Source organism: Carassius gibelio, chromosome A7, assembly GCF_023724105.1.
Source record: "Carassius gibelio isolate Cgi1373 ecotype wild population from Czech Republic chromosome A7, carGib1.2-hapl.c, whole genome shotgun sequence".
Taxonomy (NCBI): Eukaryota; Metazoa; Chordata; class Actinopteri; order Cypriniformes; family Cyprinidae; genus Carassius; species Carassius gibelio.
In genome coordinates, this window is record NC_068377.1 from 29,828,073 (window position 1) to 29,855,696 (window position 27,624).

Below are 27,624 nucleotides of genomic sequence, written 5' to 3' on the forward strand. Positions count from 1 at the left end.
AAAACGCATGTGAACAAACTTACTTTGGCCAGTACAACACTGTTTTCATCACCTGCTGTAGATGGACCCAGCCACAGCAGAAAGCCTCGTAACTTTCCAAAGACTTGTGGTTTTTAAACTCCTGCATTGTGTAGTAACTTAAACCAAAAAAAATATATAATTCCCAATGTTCATATGTGTGCATGGAGGTAAATGGTCCAGGTCTCTGTGCTGCTGCAGGGAGCTCGTATGGGTCGATATTTTGTATGCTTGAGAGCTTCTCCAAATACCACTGTTTTGCGCTTGGTGTAACCTAAAAAAAACTGTATTCCATTGCTCCTATGTTTTCCATATGTATCGTGTGAGGTACTGCAGCAGTTTTTAACGCAGCAGTAACTTCCAGTCATGGTAAAACAGTGCAGAATTGCGAGAACCTCCTCTTAACAACACATGTAAACAATCCTGTTTCGCCGCCGGTATCCTTCCAACGTGGCGGAGACTGTGATATCGAGGGAGGGGCTTTGTGCTATGACGACAACTTCTCATTCTCAATAGAGAGCAATCACCACTTCTCCAATCTGACATTGAAGACGCCTGACGAGAGAGAGAGAGAGACAAAAGAATACGCAAAATGAAAATATAGCGCTAACCTAGGATAAATATATTTCACATATGAAGAAAGTTTTCTCTTTTTGGCGTCAAGTTTACTTTTAGAAAAAGTTTAATAAATAATGAGTATACATAATAGGTTAGGCATAAGTAAGTTTTTATTATTTTTGTAGCTATTAACAGTTATAGTTTTAAAGAAAGGACTTGTTTTCACTATTGGAGTGGTCTGATTCAGGACAATCTGCTGGGAAAAATCTAAGAACGAGCCTAGAGCGTTTTGTGTCCCGTGTTGAGAAGTCTCGCGCTTTGAGAAATGTTACAGAAACTCCAGTCGTTACCGCGTCTGCTGCCGCTCGCCCTCGCCAGTGTGTTTCTGGTGCAAAGCGGGACCAGTGACATAGAAGTCAAACCAGAGGTAACAGAGCATCACCTGTTCTTATAGTATTGTGTGTGTTTCTACTGTCTGCCGTCAAGCCTGCATTGTTGGACACAGATGATGCACTCAGATATATCCGCATGTCAGGATTACCTTTATGAAGTCTATTTCTGTACCTCATAATTCACTGTTAAATACAGATGAGAAGTGGTGTAGAACTGTCTTTTCAGACCCCTAAATATCAGGTCAAAGCAAAACAGGAGCGAATCAGAGGCTCCAGGACAGATATTTAGCCAGAGAGGGTTATTTATTAAAGTGGCACAAGTCTAATATTGTGGTGTCTGTCCTGCATCTTTAAATTCATGTTTCTCTTTTGTATTTGCCTTGACTGAAAAATGGGACTAATAGGTAGATATTTTAGTAGATGTATCAGTTTTTTTATACACCCAGAGGCATCCTAATGTCTGCTTCAGACCTATGTCTGTTAGACACAACTGTGAGTGGGAGAGAACGATTGAATGTTTTTCAGGACGGTTTGGTGTCTCTGTCCCAGATGCAAGCCAGGATATCTTAAAGGCCTAAAATAAAGAACAAGATCAGAGTGAGGATTTAAGACATGTAAAATAACTGTCTCTAGCTGTATCCCTTCATTCCGTACTCTGACACTCCTTCACATTTCTGAATGGCTGAGAGATGTACCCAGTGGTGGAAAAAAATTCAGCTCTGCAGATTCAACCAAAGCATTCTAAGATGATAACAGTCTCCTCATTTGAGAGTTGCATGATCAAAGACTAATGTCACACAAAAGGTTTAATCACAGATGCCATGTGAAACTGCTGTTACTCTTCAGGCATTCAGTTTGTCTTTATTACAATATTTATTAATATGCTTTAAACATATACAGAAGGTTTTTGTTTGTTTTAAGTTGTACAAACATCTTTTCCCAATCATTTTCCCAGGAATTCTGAACTAATAAACTAAATGTATTACATTAGGTTTATTATATCTTTTTCAGGATTTGTCAGGTTTTAACAATTCCTCAGACAACAGCCCTGCACTTTTGCTGTTGTTACAGGTGCAGTTGTTTTGAATACTGTACTAATAAAAAATATATTAAAAAAGAGAGAAATTTGGGCATAGTCCTTATAGAAAACATCTGGATATTGACCCCCTCTCCAACCATAGACGAGAGATGATTTATTTGTTTAAGTATAGTATTACAGAAGCAAAGCAAAGCAAGGGTTGAAGCTTAGATTAAATATGTCATGTTTTATGCAGTTTTTTTCTAAGTTAAAAAAATCTTAAACACCAAAATCTCTCTTTTTAAGGTTTAACGTTTAGTATATAAATAGAATGTGAATTAAATATGGATAATGAATAATGACATGCAATACAGTGCTGGAATTAACTTCAGCAGTTCAATAGCAATTGAGAGTCATGAGTAGTGAGAAATATTATCCTGTATTAATATTAGTTAATTTGCTAAGTTAAATGGGTCAGTGATCTGAAGATGCAGAGTAAGGCGTGGGAACTAATGACTATGCTTGCTCTAATGTTTGCTCTGACAAGGAGGAACAACTGACTCAGTCTTTCTGTCATGCATTCAGACCCATTCTTCTTCCTTTTCTTGTACCCTTTGTTTTTAGATTCCTATTTTTCTTTTAATCTCTAGAATCTCACATAGGTTTTGTTTTGTCCCTTCAACTTCTTTTTCTCTTTAGTTATAGTTCTTTATATGCTCTATATTCTCTTTTCTCTCCCTCTCTAATACCTTTGGAGCAGCTGATAAGCTGTTAAAATCATAAATGCAGCTTTTCCCCCTAAGCGGAAAGTTTCACATCAATATTTTATTTAAAACTGCACTCATCCAACCAACATGTTTCCCATGTTGCGACACCATAAAATGCTGAAATAGTTTTTCGGAAACAGCCTTCTCAGGAAGCACCCAATAAATAATAATAAAATAATGGATGGGGAGAAAGAAAAATCGAGGAAAGGGTTGACCAGGTTAACACTACTCTATAGTGTTAACCAGATCTTTACTTCCTCGACCGATATGGCCTGTGCTGACAAACCCCATTAGAAAATCTACAACATGAATGAACCAGTGTGAAAACACTCACTGATTTAGGGAAGTTGTTCTCTGAATGTTTCTAAATCACTGCAGTACTTGTATGTTAACATAGAGGTTTGTTGTGTTTTGCCCATTTTGAAGATTAGGGTGTAGATTATAATAGAAACTAGGATATAAATGAGCCTTGTACACTGTAAAAAAGCAATTGTTGACTAAACTTAAATCTTAAATCTGTTCAGAAAAAAAATAAATAAATAAAGCAAGGCAGTCTGAGCTCACTATAGGGTTACTGAAAAACTGCTTGTAATTTTTGCTGACACTCTTTGTGGTTGTAATAGAGATACTGGCTGTCTGATCCTAAATGAGACATTTACTGCCTATACTTGTGGAATATTAATATTATAAGTATTATTTGTTTCACTATACTAAAGCGTGTTCTTTAGACTGTCTTGTTTTCGATGAGCTGAGAGTTAAGAAGAAATCTATATGTGTCTTAATGTGTATGACAAGTGTGAGACAGGAAGTGTTATTTTAGCTACTTGGCATCATGGCTTCTTCGCAACGCATCTGGAGGACATAGTTGGACACCTTAAATGGACATAGAAGCTGAATATGCATTATGATTAGATGAGATCATAGCATCCTCATTTGATGAAGGTATAAATGTTGAGTGTGGGTGTTTCCTCTTTGTCAACTTGGATGACTGTATGACTGTTGAGAAAATAAATATTCAAAGGACTTTTGTTTCATACCCTTAATTGAAATTGAAAATGGCCACAAAACTACTAAACATGTAACCTTTGTGTTAACAGCCCAAATAAGCCCATTAGGTTACAACTACAGTTACAATCAGGGCCATATCCACGTGAGCTGGACATGTCTCTCCAGTATTCAGAATATTACTGGCTTCTTGTGGGTTTTTCAATAACTTATTTACATTTTTATTAAGATTAAATCAAATTGTTTCTTAACAGTGAACATTCTATTGAAGAAAAACTACAAACCAAATATGTTTCTTTGAGTTCAAAGTTTATAAGCAGAGCTTAGAAAAAACCAACACATGAAACTCTTGAAGATGAAGTTTTTTGAAGCTACACAGTTACATTACCATTGACATTTGTCTAATTGTACATTATGAGATATATGTATGTTGTATTTGTTTCATTCTTTGTTAGTGTTCCTTTTTCTATCCTTTCATATTTTTAGTTTTTTTTTCTGTAAGTCAGAAAGTATGAGAACAGAGGAACTGTTTCAATTCAAAGTCAGTCTGGTCTGTCTTTGCCCAAGTGTGGATAGTCCTAATCTGGCCCTTAAAAAACATTTAGCATTTTTTTAAAATAAAAAAAGCATTCCTACATACATTTGTGAATTCAATTATTAATAGATTTAATGTTAGGTTTAGCTAGCTTCTTGAAACAATTTGGTCCCTATGTATTCTTTGAAATATAGATAGTAAATTATTTGTGACCTGCATGGGTTTTGATATACTGTATTATACATACAGTATATCAAAAACTATGCAAGTCACAAATAATTTACTTTAAACCAAGAAAGGCTTTGTCAGATTTAGTGAAATTCTCAGACACACAGTTACTTACAGTTACAACACACATGCTACAGTTAAAGTCTTTAAGATTCTCAAGCTTCCACACACTCTTTTACCAACAAAAGTTTAACAAGGTCATAAGCGCACACACACACACACACACACACATCTTTGTGTTTGCACTGTGGTTTGTCACTGATGTTTGTAGACTTTGGCAGGTTTATTTACAATTACATTTAATAAATTCAGACAGCATGTCATGTGGATGAGGTGCTGCACTGAGACATCTGGAATAGTGAGTACACTTCAAAAACATGCAGACCAACTTTAATTCACTGAGATCACCTTAACAGCCATGACAGCAGTGACACCTGTGCTATTTCATGCTTTAACACAAGTGATGCTTTCCAGAGAACCTTTTTTGTGTGTCTGTTCACTATACCATTTCTTTGTTGAGTATAGTTTATTACTATGATGAAGAGGTGTTGTAGGACAGCTGCATGTCAATATGCATGTGTACTAATGTGACATTCATTCTCTCTTAGGAATGGCTCCAGCAGTATGGGTATCTTCCTCCTGGGGGTGTTCACGCTCAAGCAATCCGCTCTCCTGAATCCATGACCACTGCTATATCTGCCATGCAGAAGTTCTATGGCCTCACTGTCACCGGGACTATGGATCAAGCAACTCTCTCGTAAGTCTAGCCCAATCTCGTACACCTCTGATTTGTTAATCGTAATCATTTTAAGGTTATGTGCACTAACTACCTTAATAATTTTCTGAATTAAGATATTTTTTAATGAAACCTGAGGGGTTTCTGTCCCTCAATTGAAAGTCCAGGTAAACAAAACTTAAAAGTTCCAAAAAGGTTATAAAGGCATTGTAAAATGAATCTATATGAATCAAAAGGTGTAATCTAAGGTCTATATGATAGCTTGTATGATGAACAGATTTAATTTAGGATTTTGTTCCAATGAAAACCACATACATCACACATATGGTAAAATGCAGAAGCCTGTTTGTGCGTCACACACTAGAACTGACCTCATTGTTCCTCACTAAGTTTCCAGGTTTACCAAATGTGTATGTATGTGTGTTGATCACTGTTTAGATGTAAATAAAAATTGACAGAAGTTTCATTTTTGGGGTGGACTAACACAGAAACATCTGATTTGCAACAGTTTTCTTATGTGACTCAGACACATGCTATTGAATGACTTTATGTCTTGCATAAACATGATGTTGTCAGAGCCATGAAGCGGCCAAGATGCGGAGTTCCAGATCAGTTTGGCTCTGAAATGAAGAGCAACCTACGAAAGAAGCGCTATGCCACCCAGGGCCTAAAATGGGACAAAATAGAAATCACTTTCAGGTATGGAACTGTAATTGACAAACTAAGGAAAACAATCATTTGTGTATATAAACTGGGGCCCTCTATACATCTGTCAGTAACACTTTTTATCCGGATACATTTTAGCTGGATTGCCACAATTTACTAATTCCAATTCAAATGTAAACACTCAGAACACATAAATAACGATGAACTTCTTTAGAAAAGAAGTTCAGATTGAATGGAACAAATTACCAAGCAACAACATATTTGAAAAAAAGTCCAGTATCTTCATTTCCTTCCCAAAAGATTCACATTTAACTTTTGTCAGTATCCAGAACTACACTCATAAAGTGGGCGAACATGCCACACATGAGGCCATCAGGAAGGCCTTCAAGGTCTGGGAAGCCGTGACGCCACTCAAGTTCAGAGAAATCCCATTCAGTCGAATCAGTGGCAATGTGGACAAGTCTGCAGATATCATGCTTTTCTTCGCGGAAGGCTATCACGGAGACAGCTCCCCATTTGAAGGCGAAGGAGGTTTCCTGGCCCACGCATATTTCCCTGGTCCCGGTATCGGAGGCGACACCCATTTTGATGCAGCAGAGGCTTGGACAACAGGCAACGTTGACCAGGAAGGTGAGCAGAGAATAAGAGAATGTGGAAATGTGCCACTGAGCAAACTACAGATGTGACGTAGTAATTCAGAATGCAATTTCTGTGATATTTATATTATTAGTGTTTCATCATCTGCCTCTATTTCAGGTTATGATGTCTTCCTGGTGACGGTACATGAATTAGGTCATGCTCTTGGTTTGGAGCACTCAAACAATCCCTCTGCTATCATGGCTCCGTTTTACCAGTGGATGGACACTGACAACTTTGTGCTGCCTGAAGATGACAGATGGGGGATCCAGCAAATTTATGGTAATCAGTTTGCAATTACATTAATGCGTTTAGTTTCATTCATTATTATTATGTTCATTTTATAAGACAAGACATTTCAGAAGAAAATTTATAAATTCATTCAAAATACTAGCTATCATTAAAAAAAAATTATATATAAGATGAGATCAATTCAAAAAAAAAAAAACATATCATTAAGAAAGAAATTACAGATCTGAAAGCATTTACAGTAAAGTAAGTATTTTTTGTGAAGACATATAATCAGTAATATTACAAATGCATAAAATAAATATATTAAAATTTGTGTTGATATCTGTTTTTAAAGATCTATCAGTAATTATTTCTTTGTGATTTTAGTTTTAGTTAACTCTAATAACCCTGATTCTCACCTGTGTGTTTTCTGACAGGTACTGGCTCCAGTGAGGTGCCCCAACCCCCAGCACCCCGGCCCCCGACTCGCAAGCCAGACCGGCCTTCGTTTGGCCCTGACATATGTGAGGGACAGTTCGACACCATCACTTTTTTCAGGGGAGAGATGTTCGTCTTCAAGGTACAAATGAATGCACATCAGTTGTGTGTGTATGCATATATTTAGTGTGTTTTTAATATTTAAACCCCCTCTACTCCACAGGGAAAGTGGCTCTGGAGAATACGTGATGGTAAACTTCTGCAGGGCAATCCCACGCTCATTGGAGACTTCTGGAGGGGGCTGCCTCCCTCTATCAACGCAGCCTACGAACGATCTGATGGAAAGTTTGTTTTCTTCAAAGGTGCGTCCATCTTCTATATTTTAAGGCCTCACATTGCATCTCTGGTTTTAATATGTGAATTGTGTAATAATGCTTGTTTGTCTGTCGTCTCTCTAGGGGACAAGTACTGGGTTTTCAAAGACACCAACATGGAGGAAGGTTATCCAAAAAGTTTGAAGGAGCTTGGCACAGGCCTACCAACAGACAAGCTGGACGCCGCTGTTTTCTACACACCCACCGGCAACACCTACTTCTTCAGAGGAACCAAGTATGTTTCCTCTGTTACTCATTATGTCTTATTTAGCGTCTGGTTAATCCAGTGGTTTTGTGTCATATGGTGAAAAATGCTTCCTCTTCTCTTTTATTTTGTTAACTTCTCCCTTTCGGTTATTGTCATGATTTGTCATTCATGGTATTTTTTGTTTTCTCAGATATTACGGGTTCAATGAGAAAAGCAGATCTGTGGATCCAGATTACCCCAAACCAATCAGTTTATGGCAAGGAGTCCCAGATAATATCAAAGGGGCCTTCATGAGAGAAGATGGAGGTAAAGGAGCATTTGTTCTTGTTTTTTCCTTTGGGTTCACTGTCCTGTTTATCCCCAAAAAAACATTGGTCAATAGTCATTTTTCACAAAAAGAGCATTTTAAATCTATATAAATTTAAAATGTTCTGTAGGAATTCTTTGGTTGGATAAACTCTATGAATTAATTTATATGATAATTCCTTAACCTTATTTGTAATTTTTGAGGTAATGACCAAACTTGAGTCCAACTTACATTATTAAAGATATTGTTCCAGTAGAAAATAACTTAAGGTGTAGAAATATTCTCTTTTAAAAGCAAGGGTTTAATTTTATAGTTGTTAGGCTTTAAACCCAAGAAACAGATAGAGCTGACAATTTTTCAGGTCTAGGGGGACAGACAGAAAGTGTGGATGTACATACACTGCTTTTGAACAACATTTGTACACCTGCAGGAATGGGCCTAGTAAGCACATTGAATTCTTTTAATGTAATAGATATTTAGTATCTTGAGATAAAGTCTGTAATGTAAACAAAGTCCCATCATTATTAAATAACTGACTCACTAATAACAACCCATTACTAAACCAATTGTTTAGACTTATTTCTATACAAAATATTGGCATTATACCAGATAAGAATACTTTGAGGAGATTTGTATGCAATACGTCGTGCTTTGAATTACTTAATATGTCATTAATATTTGACCTTCGATCGTCTCAGTCTGTAAAGATGAGCTCTAGTCCTTCAAGGCAGCTTGAAGTAAGCTTGTGTTACTGAATGACAATAATAACCGGCAACGAACTGTTGCACACTGTAACATGAATATAACTTGCATCGATGTTATTGGTTACTTCAGTAACACAAGCTTACTTCAAGCTGTCTGAAGGACAAGTGGAGGAGGAATATGATGCCGCTCTGTGTCTCCTGAGAGCTCATCTTTACTGACTCAGAAGGTCAAATATTATTTACATATGTAGTTATACAAAGCACAACGTATTGCCAGGTGGCAAGGAAGTCGACCGGAAGTTGATGTCGGCTGGGTGCCGCCATCTTGTAGCAGAACTTCACTTGCGTTAGCATTCCCATTGACTCTCATTCATTTTGCCGTCACTTTGACAGCGAATAACTTTACATCTGAGGCTTTTAAAGACTCCGTTTTTCCATTATTTATTTCTAAAGATAAGACAATGTATAAAGGGCTCCATTACCTTCTATGTTACATTATGGCCCGTATAAACAGTTTTTGTAAAAAATAGGCTAACTATTGCGTCATAACCACTCGTCTCTCTGTCGCATTACCGTACAGACAGGAGGAGATGCTCGCAGGCAATTAACTTAATATGGCGTACTGGCGTTACATTTTAAAATACTACACAAAATAATTAATCAGAATACTTACTCCTGCTCACTCACGACAAAGAACTCCCCGCTCAAGCTCCCCGTCTCTGCAAGATTAACGATGGCAGTTTGCACGCACAGCTACTAGAAGATCTACATCTGTCAGACAGGTTGCTGACGTCATCAAGCTCAGTTTGAGTCTGCGCGTCAGAAACAGAAGTGCTAAAAAATGCTAAAAATGGGCTCTAATTGTCTCAGTTGAGTTCCAATGGGGTCGCTGTGTCCATTTTTTTACTGTCTATGCGTATTGCATACAAACCACCGCGAGAGCTTTCCAATATGCGAGCCACAGAGTGACGTCTGTACTTCCCGGTCAGAGAGCACCTGTCCATCAAAATCAGAGTCACTATCCAATCAGAGTAGATCACTGTTAAGCCTGCACCCACGAGAAGTTTGTGTCAAAACACCAAACGAAAAACTGCGAACCGTAAGCGAAATCAATGCATTCAGCAATGCATTCAGAATCCACGATTAGCGAAAACGAAAAACATTAAAAAAGAATGAAGCATATTTGAAGAGCCTGCTAAATTTTTCATTTTCATTGTGCTTTTCTTCTTTTGTAATGGCGTAATATTTTTAGTTTCTGAAAAAGTTACGTTCAGTTTTATAAAGTTACATACATTTTTTTAAGCAAATATAATTCCATAAACTTGACAAGAACAGCATTTATTTGAAATATTAAATTTTTTGTGACATTGTAAATGTCTTGTGTTTGAGCATTTTAAATGCATCCTTGCTAAATCCTTGCCCAAACTTTTGAGCTGTAAATATACGGCTGGAGTACTGTATTTACCAATCAGAGCCCAAATTATCTGTTTGCTTTAGAAATGTAGAAACACTTATTCTGAATGAATTCTTTCCACACTTTTTTCAGCCCACGTTTACTTCTACAAAAACAATAAGTACTGGAAGTTAAACAATCAGCAGCTAAAGGTGGAGCCAGGCTACCCCAAATCAGTCCTGACTGACTGGATGGGCTGTGAAGAAGAGGAGCCCAAGAGAAGGACCGGCACAGATGAGGAAGTGATCATCATTGAGTCAGAGGGCGGAGACATGGAAAAAATTGTAGCCATTGTCGTCCCTCTCTTTCTTTTGGCCTTAGTGCTTGTCACTTTGGGGGCTCTGCTGTTCTTCCGGTTCTATGGCACTCCTCACCGCCTCCTCTACTGTCAACGCTCTCTGCTTGATAAGGTTTAGAGATGAACAAGAAAGACACTGGAAGAGACAAGAAAGAGGGATACAAGTAGATGGCATTTGTAATGGATGGAGTGAATCTGAATGTCAGACAGTAAAGATTGGTTTACAGGTCTGTACGCAGGGAGAGATGAAAAAGTGAAGGTTGTGTATTGTATGGTTTTTTTTTCCTATTAAAATGTACTTCTGTGGCGTTAATAAAATATCCAAAATGGACTGGGATGTAAGAGAGACAGACACAAGCCCCCCTCATCTCTTTAATGTTTGCAGTTTGTCAGTTAAATGCACTTTTGTTCGGGTTTATCAGTGAAATGCACTTTTGTTCCTTCAGTCTTCCTTTCAGTTTATAATCCCTCCTTTATCCTCTCTTATAATCTCCCTCCCCAGAACCGAATTTGACTCCATCCAGGCGGCGGTTTGATTGAAATGTTCAATATTCTAATTGATCCCACTTTGATGTATTTAATTAATTCAGATTTAGCTTTTTACATTTCTGATCCAATGAAAACCTCCTGCACCCCATTACATGCCTTCGCCATTGCATTAATAGTATGGAAGGACTGTAATAATTTAACTTATGATTGAAGATAACTGAAGATATTTGCACAAAGTATGGCTCGTCTATAGAGACCTGCTGTACGTGAAAAGTCAAAGGTTACAGGTCAAAGTTCAGGGAGAGAGAAGCGGAGCAGCTTCTGTAGTAGGCCAGTTTAAACTGCACCTATAGAGCAGAGCTTACAATCTGTTTCGACTCAAAAGACCACTGTTATTGTAATGTGTTTGGTACATTTTACTATGTTTAATTATGTAATTAATGATTGGCACTGTAATTATAATTAATTATGTAATTAATGATTGGCACTGTAATTATAACTATGGTTATTGTTATTTTTGTTCTCCATGTGTAGTTTTGCCTATATTTAAAATTGTAATTTCAAGTCCTGCTGGACACAGGCAGAATTTGACGTCAAATTAGCTTCCGATCTTTTAATGTCAGGTTTAAGTGCAGAAAAATCAAGTTTCTATGCAGGAACAAATACTGAATTATTTATGAACAGTAATGGTGCTATGGGTTTTCTCACTTCATACATCAGTATTAGACATTTCTGAAATTGTTTTAACAATGATAATGAAGAAGTTATTTATAATGATAATGATATAGTGTAAATGTAAAGGAATTACATTTTTGCCTGTTTCATACTTTTTGTACTTGTAAAATGAAAAAATGAAATAAAGTTCCTTTTTTAACATTATTCTGTCTTTCCTGGACCATAAAAAATTCATTTCTCACATTCATTTCTCTTTTACTGCTTTACTGCTTAACTTTCTAAATCTAAGCTATTTTGAGAAAGTTCAGTTTTATTTTTTTTGTGATAAAGTTTTAATTTTTATATCAACATAATAATAATCAACATTCATGATAAAGATATTACTTATATACCATAGCTCAATCGGACAAATATGTAAATAAGGAAAAATTAGGCAGTGTCCCGAAGAACATATGTCTGTGAAACTATGTTCTTAGACCTTCTTACACCACGGATCTGCCAAAGTTAAAGCAATGATGGCCTGAGCCTTTTCTGAGAAGTTACTGGAATAGCAAGGGGCTTTTACGCAATATATTTAGTAACTTACATTTGAGACACAATACTGCCAGTTAGATTATTTGATTTTGTTGCAGGGCAACCAATGCTAATATTTTTTTACACACACACACACACACATGGTGTTTCATTCCTGAACAATTCCTTTTTTTCCTTTTTAATTCCTAACATATGTGTATATGTATATATTGATAATAATATATATGTAAATGTATTATATATACAGTATATATGAGAGAACAAATGTCTAGAGAGACATTTGACTGTGCTTTGTATTGAAGGAGGAGCATCCTCTTCTCTTCGAAGTGTCCTAAAACTGTTCCAGCTGACAGAGTCACCATGATCGCCTTCCTCCCATCCTTTCCCGCTCCTCATTTCTCCACACAACAAAACTGTTCTCTTTTAACCCTCATGTGGTGTTCGGGTCAATTTGACCCGGAGAAGATTTTCTTTTTCCCGAAAATAATAGTTAATGTTATCGCTTTGGACTGAAACTTAGTTACTTTGTTCCCAAAGGGTATAACTAAAGTAAAAAAAAAATTGGGAAATTTTCTTACTTTTTTGTGGGGGTTTTGTTACCTTGTTACACCTGTGGTGTTCCCGGTCAAAAATGACCGGCCTATAAAAAATAGCTTATAAATTACTCATTATACCATATTTTCACCCAATCTTGGATTCAATCTTTTTGTCAACTTGTTCTCTTTCAATAAGGACTGGTTTTATATTTCTGTTTGCATCTGATTAATCGTGGGCCTCATTTATCTGAGAGTAGGCATGGTCAAAAATGGTCACAATGGCCGACCATTGAAAGTGAATGGGAGAGACTGAAAATAACAGAACAATTTAGTTTTCAGGAGCATGTTCATTATTTTCATGTACACATATGAGCACATGTACTTGCAAACATCGAGCCCTTGGACCTGTGCATGTATCGATACATTTATACACACGCTACCCAGACACACACACGTTAAAACACACAAACTTTTTTGAGTATTACACAAGGAAAACCTTCAAGAGGAGGCTGTTCCTAGAAGAGCTGGGGAAATCCATGGTGACCCCCCTGATACAGAGGCGCCAAGATATACCCAGAGCACTGCCCTCTGCTACATTGGTGAGACACATACAAACACCAGAACCAGGTCCTTCAGCTGGCACAGGCAAAGGAGAGAAACAAAAGAGAGGCAGTTTGTGTGCCCCAAAAAATGTGAAAACAGGCACTGTCTGTTTCAAATGCAGAGTGCACATTTGCAAGGCACATACATTATACTGTTGTCAGTCATGTGCATAAGTGACACAAAATGACCAATTGCAAGTTACTTTAAAAATGCTTTTGTTAGTCACTTGCATGAGTTCACACAGAGACCGTCACAGTTTCTTATTTTGGTTAGTTCATAATTTGGAAAACTGAAAGAAAATGAACAGTGTTTGATTTGTGTTCTCTATATGACAGCGTTAATGTGTTTATTTTTTGTATGTCACAATGGTCAGATTTGTCAGGGAACAGCACAAGTGTTACTGTGCACCCCTTTTCTGAAAATTAAAGCATTTCAAAATACAAGCCCTGTGTTTTGTAATCTTCTACATTCACTTTCAATGGCCGGCCATTTTTGACCGGGAACATCACAAGTGTGACTTTGTGCCATTTTGTACAAAATAAAAGCATTTAAAACAAATTCCTGGTTAAACATTAAAGTAGGCTAGTGTGATCAACAGATGAAACTTTTTTTTCACCTTTTTCACAATATTGACAAAATTATTAACAAATAATGCTTTTTTCACTCAAAAACTGAGGTGCATAAGCTCGGATAAATGACTCCTACAATTAAATAGTTTGACAATTAAATGCAAAACCAGTCCTAATTGAAAGAGAACAAGTTGACAAAAAGATTGAATCCAAGATGGGTGAAAATATGGTATAATGAGTGATTTCTAAGCTATTTTTTACAGGCCGGTCATTTTTGACCGGGAACACCACAAGTGTGACTATGTGCCATATTTTTTACAAAACAAAAGTTTCAAAACAAAATTCCTGGTGAAACATTGGAGTAGACTAGTGTGATCAACAGTAGCCATTTTTTTCATAATTTTTTTTCATATTTCCAAATTTACTCATAAATTATTTATTTTTTACTCAAAAAATGAGATGCCTACTCTCAGATAAATGAGGCGCATGATTAATCAGATGCAAACAGAAATATAAAACCAGTCCTAATTGAAAGAGAACAAGTTGACAAAAAGATTGAATCCAAGATTGGGTGAAAATATGGTATAATGAGTGATTTCTAAGCTATTTTTTACAGGCCGGTCATTTTTGACCGGGAACACCACAGGTGTTATTGGGTTTTGAACACCACATGAGGGTTTTAAATGAACAGCCCACCACAAACATCTCTGAGCTGTTTTTCCTGTCCCATTTCTTTCCAATCTCTTTTTCTTTTTCCTCATCTTTGAATCACCGTTCACTTCTGTGTTGCTCTTTAAATTACTTTTTTTAAAAGGTACAGTGGCGAGCATGTATTAGATGAAAAAATGGCAGTTCAGCATGATAATGAAGACATGAAGGGATTGTCAAATTACTAATGTTTACTCTTAAATGTCTTTCTTTCTTTCTTTCTGTTTCCACTTGACAAAAAAAAAAAATTTCTCTGCCTGAAAAAAAATCCTTCTTAATTTATTTTTTCATACTGAAACTGTCATCTCAGAACTTGATCTGTTTATGGGATGGACAGATGTGCTATAAGGACAGGACAGGAAGTCTGGCTCTGGTCAAGGTGGTGTGAGAGCGCTCTGGCAGTCATGTTTGGTGAGCTTGGTTCTTGTCTCGTGGGGTGGCTAGGGAAAGTACACAAAAGCCCACATACACCCTAAGTTGGTGAACAGGACGTGGCCTGGAGAGTTGCTTGCAATTTAGACTATGTATGTTTTGTATAACCTGCATTACTCACTTTTTAACCACACACTGCTGACTGAGAGGTGAACAGAAGTCAAGAGAGGAGCAGAGGAGAGCAAAGAGGAAAGCAGATGGCTTACAGAAGCCCATTGCAAGTTCGAAGTTGTGTATACTGGGAAAACAACAAATAATTAAACACTACATTTGATTTAAAATAAATTACATTTAAATTAATTTGTATTTACCATTTTAGGTTACTAATTTTCCTATGTAGGCCTATGTATAACACTATTAGATTAGTAGGTCTAAATAAATAGGCCTGAGTCAGCAGCCACAGAATTATGCAGAAAGGTTTGGTATAAACTCCCACCTCTTTCATGTTTATGTATTAAATATTTTAGGTCATTGCATAAAGATTCTTTAAATAAAAAGACATTGCATTTGCAATTTCTTCTGCTCTGAGCACTTGATTTTAATAATTAATAAAAAATGTTTAGCTTTTTTTTTGTTACATGAAGGACACATTAAAACTTAGCTTAGAAATGTTTTGTGTGTGTGTGTGTGTGTGTGTGTGTGTGTGTAACATACTTTCATCATTTATCTGTGGTACTTTACAAATGCTTATTTTTCAGGTTCTTTACCATGCCTTTTACGTATACATTTGATTGTTTTAATATTTTCCCAGACCCAGACTTTCAATTTAAAATGTGGAAAATCATAATGGAATTATTAATTTAATTTATTTTGAAAACTATGAAATTATAATAAATAATTGTTAACTATTTTCCCCTTATAAAAGACAATAAAAAAAAAAAAATATATATATATATATATATATATATATATATATATATATATATATATATATATATATATATATATATATATAGAATATTGGGGCATAAAAGTAAAAATATAAAGACATTAGGTGTGAAGAAAATAAAGAGAAATCAAGGTAAGTATAACTTGTGAGAAGAATATTTTTTATTTTGTGTCATTTACAATTAAACTGTAATTTTGTCCAAATCTTTCTCTCTCACTAGATAGGTAAATTTGAAGCGGGAAGTGTATTGCTGTATCCAGCCCACTGGGCTTAAAAACAATGAAGTGAACCCTGAAAAAAGTCCCCTTCTTCAGATGGTCCTGAAACTGCAGAAACAAACTAACATGACTAACAACAGCCGGCATCAGGAATCTGAAATATCCAACCACAAAATTTGGCCCAACCAAATTATAAAAGCACAAAAAGAAAATCATCTAACTTACTGGATTCAAACAACAGAAAAACGAAGTAAACTTGAATGTTATTTGGCCCTGAATACACAACTGCAGAATATCTGAGTACAGTGAAAGACTGTAAACTAAAAAGATGGATGACGAGGTACAGACTGAGCAGTCAAAGTCTGATTATAGAGACGGGTAGATATCAACACAACTTCAATATTTGTTAGGTGAAAAACAAGATTGTTTCTCACTGGCAGCAAGATACACTGATGCCTGTCACAAAAAGAGGGAGGAGTCAACAAATCCGTTATGTGCCGCAAATGCAAACCAAAGAGAAATCAAGTCCTACAGTGACAAACAATCATGTGTGATCACCTCTCAGACTGAAGACCCCAGGACTAAAAAATAAAAAAGGAATACAGAAATAAATTTTTAAAGGCTTCTGTTTACACAATGATTAACATAAAAAATCCCTATATTTATAGGCTATACTGAATGAATTTCAAAATCCAGTGGTTCTCTGGTTAAAAAGAAAAGAAAAGAGAAATGGCATTTTGTGGCTAATATGAAATAGAGTCACTATAGCAATTACTTTCTCAGGCAGGAGATGGTATGGCAAGAGTCTGTACCTTGGAATTCATTTAATGACAGGATGGTCACACACAAAAAAAGACAAGCAAAAAATAATTAAATGAAAAATATAAACATGCGGAAGCTGAAAAAGAAGAACATGTCAGTATGCAGGAAGTTTTTATCTCGTGGTGGCAGAGACAAGGTCAGAGACAAACAGCTGCCAGAAGATCATCAGCACAGATGGAGAAACACTGTAGCCTAGTGGACTCATAGACTAAGTCTACATCGCATATTTTTGGACAGTCTTAAGAATTTGTTTATAACTCTAAGATGTAATGATCAAATATTTCCCCTTTGCCCTTTTTAATTTATGTAATAGAAGCAGATTTAGTTTTGTTACAATGTCAAATCTTTTTTCCCCTGAAGTAAATACTTAAAAAATTAAGGAAACTACCCTTCACAGTTTTGAGGTCAGTAAGATTTTTTTTTTATATTATTATTATTTTTTAGTTAGTTGAAAGAAATTAATAATTTAATTCAAAAAGGATTAATTAAATTAAACAATAGTGACAGTAAACGTATAATGTTACAAAAAAATTATATGCTGTTCTTTTGAACTTGCTATTCACCGAAGAATCATGAAAAATATATCACATTTTCACAAAACAGTATCAGGCACACAACTGTTTTCAACATAAGTAAGGATTCTTAAGCACCAAATTAGCATGTCAGAATGATTTCACAACAGTCATGTGACACTGAAGACTGAATTAATGGCAGCTGGAAATTCTTATGTTTTCCACAACACATATTAAAACTGACTTCTTTTGCAATTTCACAACCAACAACAAGTACTTTCAGCTAAAATCAAACAAGAATAAATTTACATAATCGATATAACCCCAGCAATTGCACTTTAAATGTGTATATGTAGCTGTAAAGTCTGTCAGAAGTTTGAATGTCTGTATGTTAAGCAATAAAAACAGAAATCATGCACAACCCTGCTAACCCTGAATCAACATACAGAACTAACAATTATTGCTACATGTGTGACAGCATCATATAATAACTATTAATTAATAATATTGATAGTTCATCGTCTAGCTGACTACATCTTATTTTATTTTTTTCTAAAATCCTGTCAAATGTGCACAAACTACTAGCTACTACTAAATAATGTAGAAACATAATTTTCTGTAAAGTTGCTTTGTAACGATTTGTATTGTAAAAAGCGCTATACAAATAAACTTGAATTGAATTGAAAATTGAATGCACAAGATTTTTTTTTTTTTTTGTCCACAAGTAACATTTTTTTGTTCTTTAATAATAAATATCCTTTAGGTTTTAGCAATAAAGATGTCACCTGCTCTTCTTTCTGTTTCTCCTCTTCCTTCTCTTGCCATATCTTCATCCCTTCATCCACCTCTGTACTGAGATACACTGCTCTTCTCTAAATGTGGACACAAATATTAACATTTGAAACAAAAGTTTTTCTTAGAAATTAAATGTCACCCATGAACCATATATGACCAGTTAGGTAGATCTGTTAATGGTCCATATTCTGATCCACCACGTGCTTAACCATTTCTGTAGACAACACCCAAACCACTGGCATCAAGATTAACCATTGTTATTAGAATCTAATGCATGCAACACTCTGATTTAATCCTTTTTTCCCCTTCGTATTATTATTATGTAGTCAACTCAAAAACAATTTTAAAATACAATTTGTTAATAATGAACTGCCGAGGAAACCCACTCCAGTCTTTTCCTGCAAGGGTCACACACGACGATGAAAATGAGCGTTTGGACTGCCTCGACACTGTAAGTGATGTGAAAACAGATATTACCCATTAGAAACAGAAAGGACCACTTAAAACAGTTCACTACTCCGTTGTTACTTCGTATTAACACCAGACATTCATTTGCACGCCAGCTGATGTCGTGCTTTTACTGGAATAACGTTTAGATGCATTCCTGATTTCAACAGCAAAACGTCTATTTTGCAACAAAGCACGACAGGCTCATAAAACAAATACTATGCTTAATATTGACTGCTTCGCCGGAGGAACAACACGCCCTCAAGGAGGCTGCCATTTTGGATTCTCACAACTACGGCAAGCAGAAGGTCCAAAATAGAGGGCGGCGACTTATTTTTTTACCAGTAGATGATGCTATAGTCACATTAAATACAACACAGACTCGCCTGATTCACCTGCTGAGTAAGCTACGCTTTAAGTTTATTCTCAACTGTACTAATCACAGCTTGATCTCAGGATAACAGCCAAAATAAAACAAACGTGTTACAACGTGTAAGCTGGGAATTATTGTGGCTTCCAGTGGTGCTTTTATATATACAAATGTGCCCCTGTGGTGTTTAAAATAGAATTTTAAATGGTCGTACTAATGAAAAGTTGGTTTCATTTATTTAAACGCGGACTTACATGTCCTCGTGCATTTTGCAGCGTTCAGAGAAAGCCTCCTGTAAAAACACGACACAGAGGCGCCTCTGGCCGGCCCTTAAACACCTTCCGCTTCAATAATAAATTGTCTTTCACTCCTCCGATGAATGCACGGGCTCGAGCAGTGCTGAGTAAGCGCTGAAACATTCCCGCGTGCGCTCCCGGACAAGTCCCCACTCGCCAGTGCGCGCTCCCACAAAACCGCAGGAGAAGCTGCAGATGAGACCAGAGGAGGAGGAGGGAGCACCGGAGGAGGGGAAAAAACGAGGTTTTAAACAAAAGAACAGCACTGGGTCTTTTAAGTGCCTCGGTGGGGTTGAATACAGTAACCATACGACAGCAGGTCGGTTGTCACCGGAATTTATGCCACTTGGTAACTATGGAGCAGTGAGAGGAACTTTCAGCGAGGGAAGAAAAGAAAAAACAGTTACACTGTTGCACTCGCGAAAAGCACACATGCAGCCGACTCACGCTGTCCCAGAGACCACAGCGATATCCCTCCGCACATTCCACAGACGAAAGGCACGGCACGACCAATTAGGCCTTAGGGTTGGAAAAATGACACAGAAAATATGTAAGGTCTTCGAACCTTTCACATTTTTACTTTACAGTTCTCCGTTTTTTTACACGCTATTTTGAATCGAATAAACGTCACTTCTTTGATATGTCGTCATGTGCGTGCCATAAATCATAAGCTATTATAAACAAATGAGAAACAATTTTATTCATGACTGCGTTTTACTTTCTTTAGAATTTGTTGTCTTATTTACAGACAGTCGGCTCATACATATTTATTAAATAAACCGCTCGTTTGGACCCCTTGGACTAATATAAAATGTAGCTATATGTGTTTTTTTTTTATTGTAATCATTTGATAAATGTGTGCGATTATGTCAAGGTTGTTTGTGTAAGTCCAAACAGTGGGCTGAACCAATGGGCACAGTCTGTTTAAGAAGTTGGGCCGTGTGACGAAATAGTGGGATGCGATTCATGCGCGCTGCCCTGGGGAAAGGTGTTCCGGTCGGGAAAAAGCCACAGAAGAAGAAGAAAGGGGGAGGAAGGAAAAAATTGGAAAGAAAGAAACTGTACGTTGAACATTTCGGCGCAGTTTTCCGAAGTAGAGTGCGCAGTCTGTGTTTATCTCTGCGAATATGTTTGGGTGAACGATACGCGAACTTCCTCCCTTCGACTCCCTGCAGCTGGTTTTTATTGTTACACGCTGTTGAAGACTTCCACTTCTGTGGAATAATGGTCATTTTCTTTCAAACTGGACTGGGCAAAGTGGAAATCCTGTGGGACAACATAAGGCTTTGATCTTCTTTGTACTTTTTTTGCAAGGGAATAAACGCTTTTGGTTTATCGGACACGGACGGCTCATTTATCTGCACAGAGAAACGGTTTCAAACGTACCTTTTTTGAAAGCCGCTAGTTGAGTCAGAGAGGGGCCGTGTTGTACCCCTTAACCTGTGTGTTTAACTCAAACGTAATCAAAGGAACCCGCGTTGGAATTTATTCAGCGTTTAAACTCTGTTCTTATTTTTTAAACAACCGGCAGCGCGTTTAGATAACTCCATAGAGACAAAGAACCAAGTGGTAATTATAAGACTTGCAAGTGTTTCCGACAACACTGGCCAGTGGATCAGTCTTGCGGATATGACTGCGCGACTCGACGTTTGAATGGATCAGTTTTGGGCGAGCCTGGGACCAAAATTAAAGACTTTCTGAAAGACTGATGGTAGTTTTCACACGTTCATTTGCTCACTGCCGAGGATAAGGCCACAAGGAGCTGCATAAAGGATCGCAAACAAATGGATGAACATGCTCCTGTTCACCTGCATGTCCAGGGAATTTATCACAAGCAAACAGTTTGGAGACAAACCGTTTATTTTCAAGTTTAACTAGCACGTCATGTAGCCTGTAGAAAATGCCATAGTGTTTTTTTTAATTTATCTTCAAAGTAAAATATTTATTTTTGTAGATCATCAAAAAGTATTAGTTTTTAACAGTTCGTTTTGTGTGTGTGTGTACTTGTTTTTGTTTTATTATTGTATTATTCTTTTGATCTGTTATCTCATCTGCTGTTGAAACACTTGAATGATGCTTGTGCCCACACTGTATTTCGCTGTATTTATGTAGTACACTATTTAAACTGTAGTTGTTTTCAGGTGGCATCTAAGAGAAATTCAGTCAGTACTTTATATTTTAATCTGTAGTTGACCTTATATTTAAACACAATGGATCGACTTGGCAGCAAACTGAAGCAAAAGCTCAAACTGAGTGACTCGGGAAGTGTCAAATTCAGCAAAAAGAAAAATGACTTGGCCAATGCAAATAACAACAGTAATAGCAACAATGCCAATAATGGAACGGTGACACAGAGCAGCGCACCCACGAGCACGTCTCAGTTCCCACTCTCCGGTTCCACCTCTGTAGAGGTGTGTGGTCAGTCAGCCGGAAGACCTGGCAAAGTGGGCACTTCTCAGAGAATCATCCCCTCGAATACCACCTCAGCTACGGTACCTGAGGATTGTGGGCCTGGGATCGAACATCACCCGTCTACTCTTGCCCCTCTGCGGCGCCGGTCGCCCCAACAACGAGTGTCGTGCTACTTGCCTGAAACAGTGGAACGGGGTGACTCGCCCAGAGGCGAAGGTGACCCACAGGGGGCATACAGCCCAAATTCTCGTGTGGCCTTGAAGCAGCGGCGTTATTCTCTGGAGCTCCAGCAGCTTGTTCGCCGCCAGCAGCTTCTCGCCCAGCCTCCTCCATTGTCGTCTGTACCACCTCCGTACCCGACGCACAGCTCGGCTGCTCGTTCATCTGCCATGGAGTCCAGCTTCCTCCACGATTTAGAGCGTCACAAGCGCTTATCCTTGCAGGAAGCTCTGTTCTACAAGCGTTTGAGCTCAGGTGGTGAACCTTGGGACAGCGGGCGCCCCGCTTCCCTCTCTCATCCACCGCAGAGGACCCATGACAGCGGCATAGGGGGGTTCTTCTACCCTCCTGCACCAGCGTTGAGCCCTTGCTCTTCTTTCAGCTTACAAGAGTCCGTGTTGGCAAGCCCTCGTTCCAGTTTTGCGAGCAGTACCGCAAGTGGAGGAGGCGGAGGTGGTGGGAGTCCCATGGGAAGTCGGTGCAGCAGTAACCGGACCAGCGGCATTAGTTTGGGCTACGACACTCGGCATACACCTGGGCCTGCCCAGCAGCTACAGCTCTGCTCGACCCAACTCGGTGGCAGCACCTTTGGTCAGGTTTACCCTGTACAGGTGTCAGGGCAAACAGGCATGCCCCCTATGGAGGTTTGGAGGGACTGTCTTGAAGGGGTTTCGGGAGTTGGAGGAAGTGTGCAAGACAGCCGACACTCATATCCGCCTGCGGTAAGCACACACACTGTCACCTTCCACCGAGCAGAACCAGAATGGGGTCCCACTGACCAGCGGGGATCAAGAGGTGATGGCGTTGGCGAGAGGGCGCGACACTCCGACTTGCTAGGAACCCGATACCAGCAGGAGCTCACCCGCCTGCTATTGAGAGATGCTGCCCTGGAAGGAGAAGCATTACTTGGGGGTCTGACATTAAAAGAACAGCCTGTGCCTACCACCATCATATCCAGCTCTGTATCAACTTCAGCCCCAGTCGGAGCTCCAGGGAAATCCCTGGAAGAACAGTCATCTGGAAGAGATTCTGTGTCATCTGTGGACAGACAGGAGTACTTCGGTGAGATCACAAACTCATCCAATTAGGCTAGTTTATTACTGCTCATGTGTTTTTCTGTCAGTAGGTTGTGAATGTGTGTGATGTGGTGAGATGAAGACTGTTTCGGACCTGCTTAAACTTGCAAACATTCTCTGAAGCAAAAAGCAAGACATGAAACGCATTCAGTCAGACCTCAAAAATACACTCTAGCCCTCCTTTTTCAGTCCGTTTCTCTAACAAACCATAATAACTAACTCGCAAGTCACAGAGGGAATATATAACCCCTCCACCCAAGGCTACATAGAATTCTGAACAGACTCCAAAGACAAAAATATCTGCCTAGAGCGAGCATAGTGATTATGCATGACCCCAAATTACAGGCTCTGTGATATGCTGGTCGTACCAAAGAGCTGTGAGTAATGCAGTAGGAAGGACAGAGGCTTGGTTGAAAGGAGGGTTCTGTGTGTGTGTAAGTGCTTTCAGCTTTCAGCCAGCCACAGATTGAATGAGGGTGTGTTCATGTGTGTTAGCGTGCACTAGCGTGTGCTGGCGTGTGCTTGTTTAGCTCAGGTATTTGAGTCCTGAGGGAAGGCTCTCTCACACACTCAATTGTGAGGGTTGGGTGTGTGTTTTTGCTTTCTGTGTGTGTAGCACTTTGTTGCAACAAGGAAACCTCCCTGTTGTCTGAAAAGCACCTGTGTAAAGTTTTAAGACATTACCTCATTCCGACACACAATACCTTATTCCTGTATCCAACAACCAATTAGCCTTTTTTTTTTTTTTGAGTAATGAAGGGGTTTTGAAGTACAGATTTATCTATGTGTGTGTGTGTGTGTGTGTGTGTGTACTGTTACTACAAGAAACAAACCCTCTGGTTGGTATTATGGGAGAAGAATGTGCGAGTCATGCAGTGCAGACATGTATTTTTGAGTCCAGACAGCTCTGCTGCCTGCGTCTATGTAATTGGAATGATTGAATGATGATCTCATTGTCCTATATAACCACTTGAATTGTGTGTGTTGTGAAGCCTTCGATGCATCTGTTAAAGTGTGCTCTGTTTGTGTTCTTGTTTTCAGGTACATGTGTGAAGTGTAGTAAAGGTGTATATGGTGCAGATAATGCTTGCCAGGCTCTGGACAGCCTCTATCACACCCGCTGCTTCACATGTGTTTCCTGCGGTGAGTTATCAGTCTGTAGTGCAACATTTATGTCATATGACCAAAGCCAGTATTTCAGCACCTCTTCATTTGAGTCATGGTCTCTCATATTGGTCTGAACATCTGTCTTATGTTGTTTTTACTTGTAGGCCGAACTCTCCGCAACAAGGACTTTTACAATGTCAGTGGCTCGGTTTACTGTAAGGAGGATTACATGGTAAGAATGACTCTTTGTAGTACTCATTTTAGCCAGTGTTAAGGAGTTGAAGTTACTCTGAAATGTTAACGTGTAAAATAAAAATAATATTTATGGAAGAATAGCATATATATATATATATATATATATATATATATATATATATATATATATATATATATATATATATATATATATATATATATATATATATAATAAAATTTTCCCAATCTGTCTTAATGACAGTTTTCAGGCTTCCAGGAGGCAGCTGAAAAGTGCAGTGTTTGTGGTCACCTCATCTTGGATCAGGTAAGTGGTCTCTGCGCGAGGTCATTGTCAGTGTTTGAAGGTTGTACAAGTCGAGTGTTAACTCTCTCTGTTCATATGTGTAACTCAGATCCTGCAGGCTCTTGGGAACTCTTATCACCCGGGATGTTTCCGCTGTACGGTCTGCTCAAAGGCTTTGGACGGGGTGCCATTCACAGTAGACTACCTCAACAATGTCTACTGCGTCTCTGACTACAACAGGTCTGCTAGTGAACAGTGTTACAAGTGACATGACAGCAATGCAATTAACTTAACTGCCCTTTTTGCCAGATTTATTTTTCTTTAGGTTTAGTTGTAAGCTAAAGCAAGTTTAAAATCATTGTTTTATTTTATTTCTTAAATTAAAAGTGTGGCAACAGTTCCATTTAACCCTTAAAAAACACGCATAATCGAAGTGTTGAAGGTTAATGCATTACATTCCATGGATTCTTTTTCTATTTACTGGTCTATATAGTGTTAAAAGTAATTCATACTTTTATCAAGATAGGATGCATTCTGTTTTTAATTGAAATTCCATCAAACGGTTACAAATTTATTTGAATTTAAATGTTAACTGCTAATAGTTTTGCCAGTTGATTTGAACTTATTCTCAAGATATGTGACTCTAGTGAGTCAGTTATTAATTCCCATAGTGTCACCTGCTTGCTGTCCTGTTGCTTTTTAAATGCTACATATACATCAACATCAGGCACATCCAAAACATTTACATTTACCAGCTTGCTGATGTGGATTCAATTTTGTTTCTTTTTCTTCAGGACATTTGCTCCCAAATGCGCTGCCTGCTTACAGCCCATCTTACCTGCTGAGGTAAATGATTCCCTAGTAATTCAACAGATGATTTCACATCAGTTCAGAAGAACATTTAAGATCTTGATTATTTGTGTTTCAGGGCAGTGAAGAAATTCTCAGGGTGGTGTCAATGAACAAAGATTATCACTTTGAGTGTTATCACTGTGAGGTGGGTGTTATGGAAAGTGGTTTGGACAAGATGATTGCCACCATTTTGAGTCCATTTAGTAGCATATCTATATATGTTATGGAACAGGATTGATAGGACTCTAATCCTCTTTTTTCCCCTCTTCTTCAGGAGTGTGGGAAGCAGCTCTCTGATGAGCCTGGATCTCAATGCTTTCCTCTGGATTCCCACCTCCTCTGCCACTCTTGCCACATGACCAGAGTGTGCGTCACACATAACCTTCCCCCTCGCAACACACACTGAAATGAGAACTAATGTGCCTGAACAACTACTTTGTACTCTCATATGCACACTAGTGACCACTTTAAATTGTTATCTTTCTAATGTCTGTCTCTACTATGCCAGCTCTATTTTTTTAAGATAGCAAGCGGGGAGAAGACACATGAGTCTGGAGGTCATTGTACATTTCAAAAGCAAATCCCGGTACTGGTACAAACTTTATCTCCCCCTAGTGGCTGGGAAATGCAGCAACTGAATCCTGCTGAAGAGAATTTCTGTACAAGTTCTCGGAGTTTAAAATTATTGTTACCTGCTTATTTCATTGCTCTTGGGAGTTTTTTCACAGAACAGTGTTTTGCTCCCATATCTACTGTTTGCTGTAGGGAAAAACAAGGGATTTTTTTTTTTTTTTTTTTTGCTTAACATTTTTTTTATATATTTAATATCACTAGCAAAGATTTTGCACTTAAACATGTTTACCTTTTCAAGAGATTTTTTTTTTTTTTAAATAAAGTGGAAAAACATTCCTGTATCGGTTTTAAATAATAAATCTTTCTCTGTATGAATGAGTGTTAGTTTCTTGTGTTATTAACACATTCAATTGAGAATACAAATGCAGAGGAGTGATGTTTTTATAATTTCATCATTATCAGATATAGATCTGATCTATAATAGAAAATATAGATAAGTGTCTGACAATTGATTAATCTAATTAATTACAAAATGTGGCGATTAGTTTAATGCATATTAATTGCACATCAAATTTGCCTAAGAAATTACCCACAAAAATAATTTAAAACCATTATAGTTGAGTTTTAAACCATTACATGTGACATTAATTTGTTTTTTATCAATATGGATTTTCTTAATTTTATTTTATTAATAATGTGTAAATAAGAAATTATATTTAAATTAATTTAAATGAATGAGAAACTAAAACTGCCAGTAGGTGATTAATGTATTAGTCTGAGTCATTCATTCATTCGATTTGTTCGTTTACTGAACTGTTGTATGTATATATAATATATTCTCCCAGACAAACTGACCCAGCTCTCTGTGCCCACCTCCATCTGTCAGTGGATTACCAGCCTCCTGAGAGGCAGCCAACAGCTAGTGAGACTGTGGAAACTCAAATTCAGGACCCTCACAACCAGCACTGGTGCCCCTCAGGGTTGCGTTCTCTCCCCACTGCTTTTCTTCCTGTACACAAATGACTACACCTCTAAAAACAATTCTGTCAAACTCCTGAAGTTTGCAGATGACACAACAGTCATCGGCCTCATACACAACAGAGACGAGTCTGCTTACAGGACCTGAAGTGGAACATTCATATTGATTCTATTGTGAAAAAGGCAAAACATAGACTGTATTTCCTTCGCTAGTTAAGGAAGTTCAACCTGCCACAGGAGCTGCTCACACATTTCTACAGTCTATCCTGTGTTCATCTATAACTCTTTGGTTTGGTTCAGCTATCAAATCAGACATCAAGAGACTACAACAGATGGTCAGGACTGCTGAGAGGATAACTGGTGCCCCTCTTCCCTACCTCCAAGGACTTTACACCTTCAAAGTGAGGAAAAGGGCTATTAAAAGATCCTGACACCAAGATT

General features: G+C 37.9%; 2 protein-coding genes and 1 long non-coding RNA gene across 4 annotated transcripts; 2 read left to right on the forward strand and 1 right to left on the reverse strand.

The window, feature by feature from the left end:
* Positions 1-278: 278 nt before the first annotated feature.
* Positions 279-11,940, forward strand: LOC128017137 (matrix metalloproteinase-14-like). The gene is made up of 10 exons (XM_052602365.1): positions 279-1,003; positions 5,130-5,278; positions 5,834-5,956; positions 6,246-6,553; positions 6,680-6,841; positions 7,228-7,370; positions 7,452-7,590; positions 7,687-7,837; positions 8,001-8,116; positions 10,368-11,940. Exons 1-10 carry the CDS (start codon positions 902-904, stop codon positions 10,688-10,690), a joined length of 1,716 nt encoding a protein of 571 aa, XP_052458325.1. The 5' UTR covers positions 279-901; the 3' UTR covers positions 10,691-11,940.
* On the reverse strand, positions 10,144-19,961 carry LOC128017139 (uncharacterized). Of its 2 annotated transcripts, XR_008184370.1 has the most exons (3): positions 19,426-19,961; positions 18,345-18,431; positions 10,144-10,708 (listed from the first exon to the last, which is right to left on the reverse strand). It is a non-coding gene; the product is annotated as an uncharacterized LOC128017139 (long non-coding RNA). The 2 variants fall into 2 exon arrangements; XR_008184369.1 differs by lacking the exon at positions 19,426-19,961 and having other exon boundaries at positions 18,345-19,409.
* On the forward strand, positions 19,931-26,387 carry LOC128017136 (LIM domain-containing protein ajuba). Its single transcript, XM_052602364.1, has 8 exons — positions 19,931-23,160; positions 24,216-24,317; positions 24,446-24,513; positions 24,739-24,801; positions 24,890-25,020; positions 25,575-25,626; positions 25,709-25,777; positions 25,907-26,387. Exons 1-8 carry the CDS (start codon positions 21,678-21,680, stop codon positions 26,036-26,038), a joined length of 2,100 nt encoding a protein of 699 aa, XP_052458324.1. The 5' UTR covers positions 19,931-21,677; the 3' UTR covers positions 26,039-26,387.
* Positions 26,388-27,624: the final 1,237 nt, after the last annotated feature.

Coding starts and splice junctions, on each gene's coding strand:
- LOC128017137 (XM_052602365.1), top strand. CDS start 902: ATGTTACAGAAACTCCAGTCGTTACCGCGTCTGCTGCCGCTCGCCCTC. Junction 1,004..5,129: donor ACATAGAAGTCAAACCAGAG/GTAACAGAGCAT, acceptor ATTCTCTCTTAG/GAATGGCTCCAGCAGTATGG. Junction 6,554..6,679: donor AGGCAACGTTGACCAGGAAG/GTGAGCAGAGAA, acceptor CCTCTATTTCAG/GTTATGATGTCTTCCTGGTG.
- LOC128017136 (XM_052602364.1), top strand. CDS start 21,678: ATGGATCGACTTGGCAGCAAACTGAAGCAAAAGCTCAAACTGAGTGAC. Junction 24,318..24,445: donor CTTCACATGTGTTTCCTGCG/GTGAGTTATCAG, acceptor TTTTACTTGTAG/GCCGAACTCTCCGCAACAAG. Junction 25,778..25,906: donor TTGAGTGTTATCACTGTGAG/GTGGGTGTTATG, acceptor CCTCTTCTTCAG/GAGTGTGGGAAGCAGCTCTC.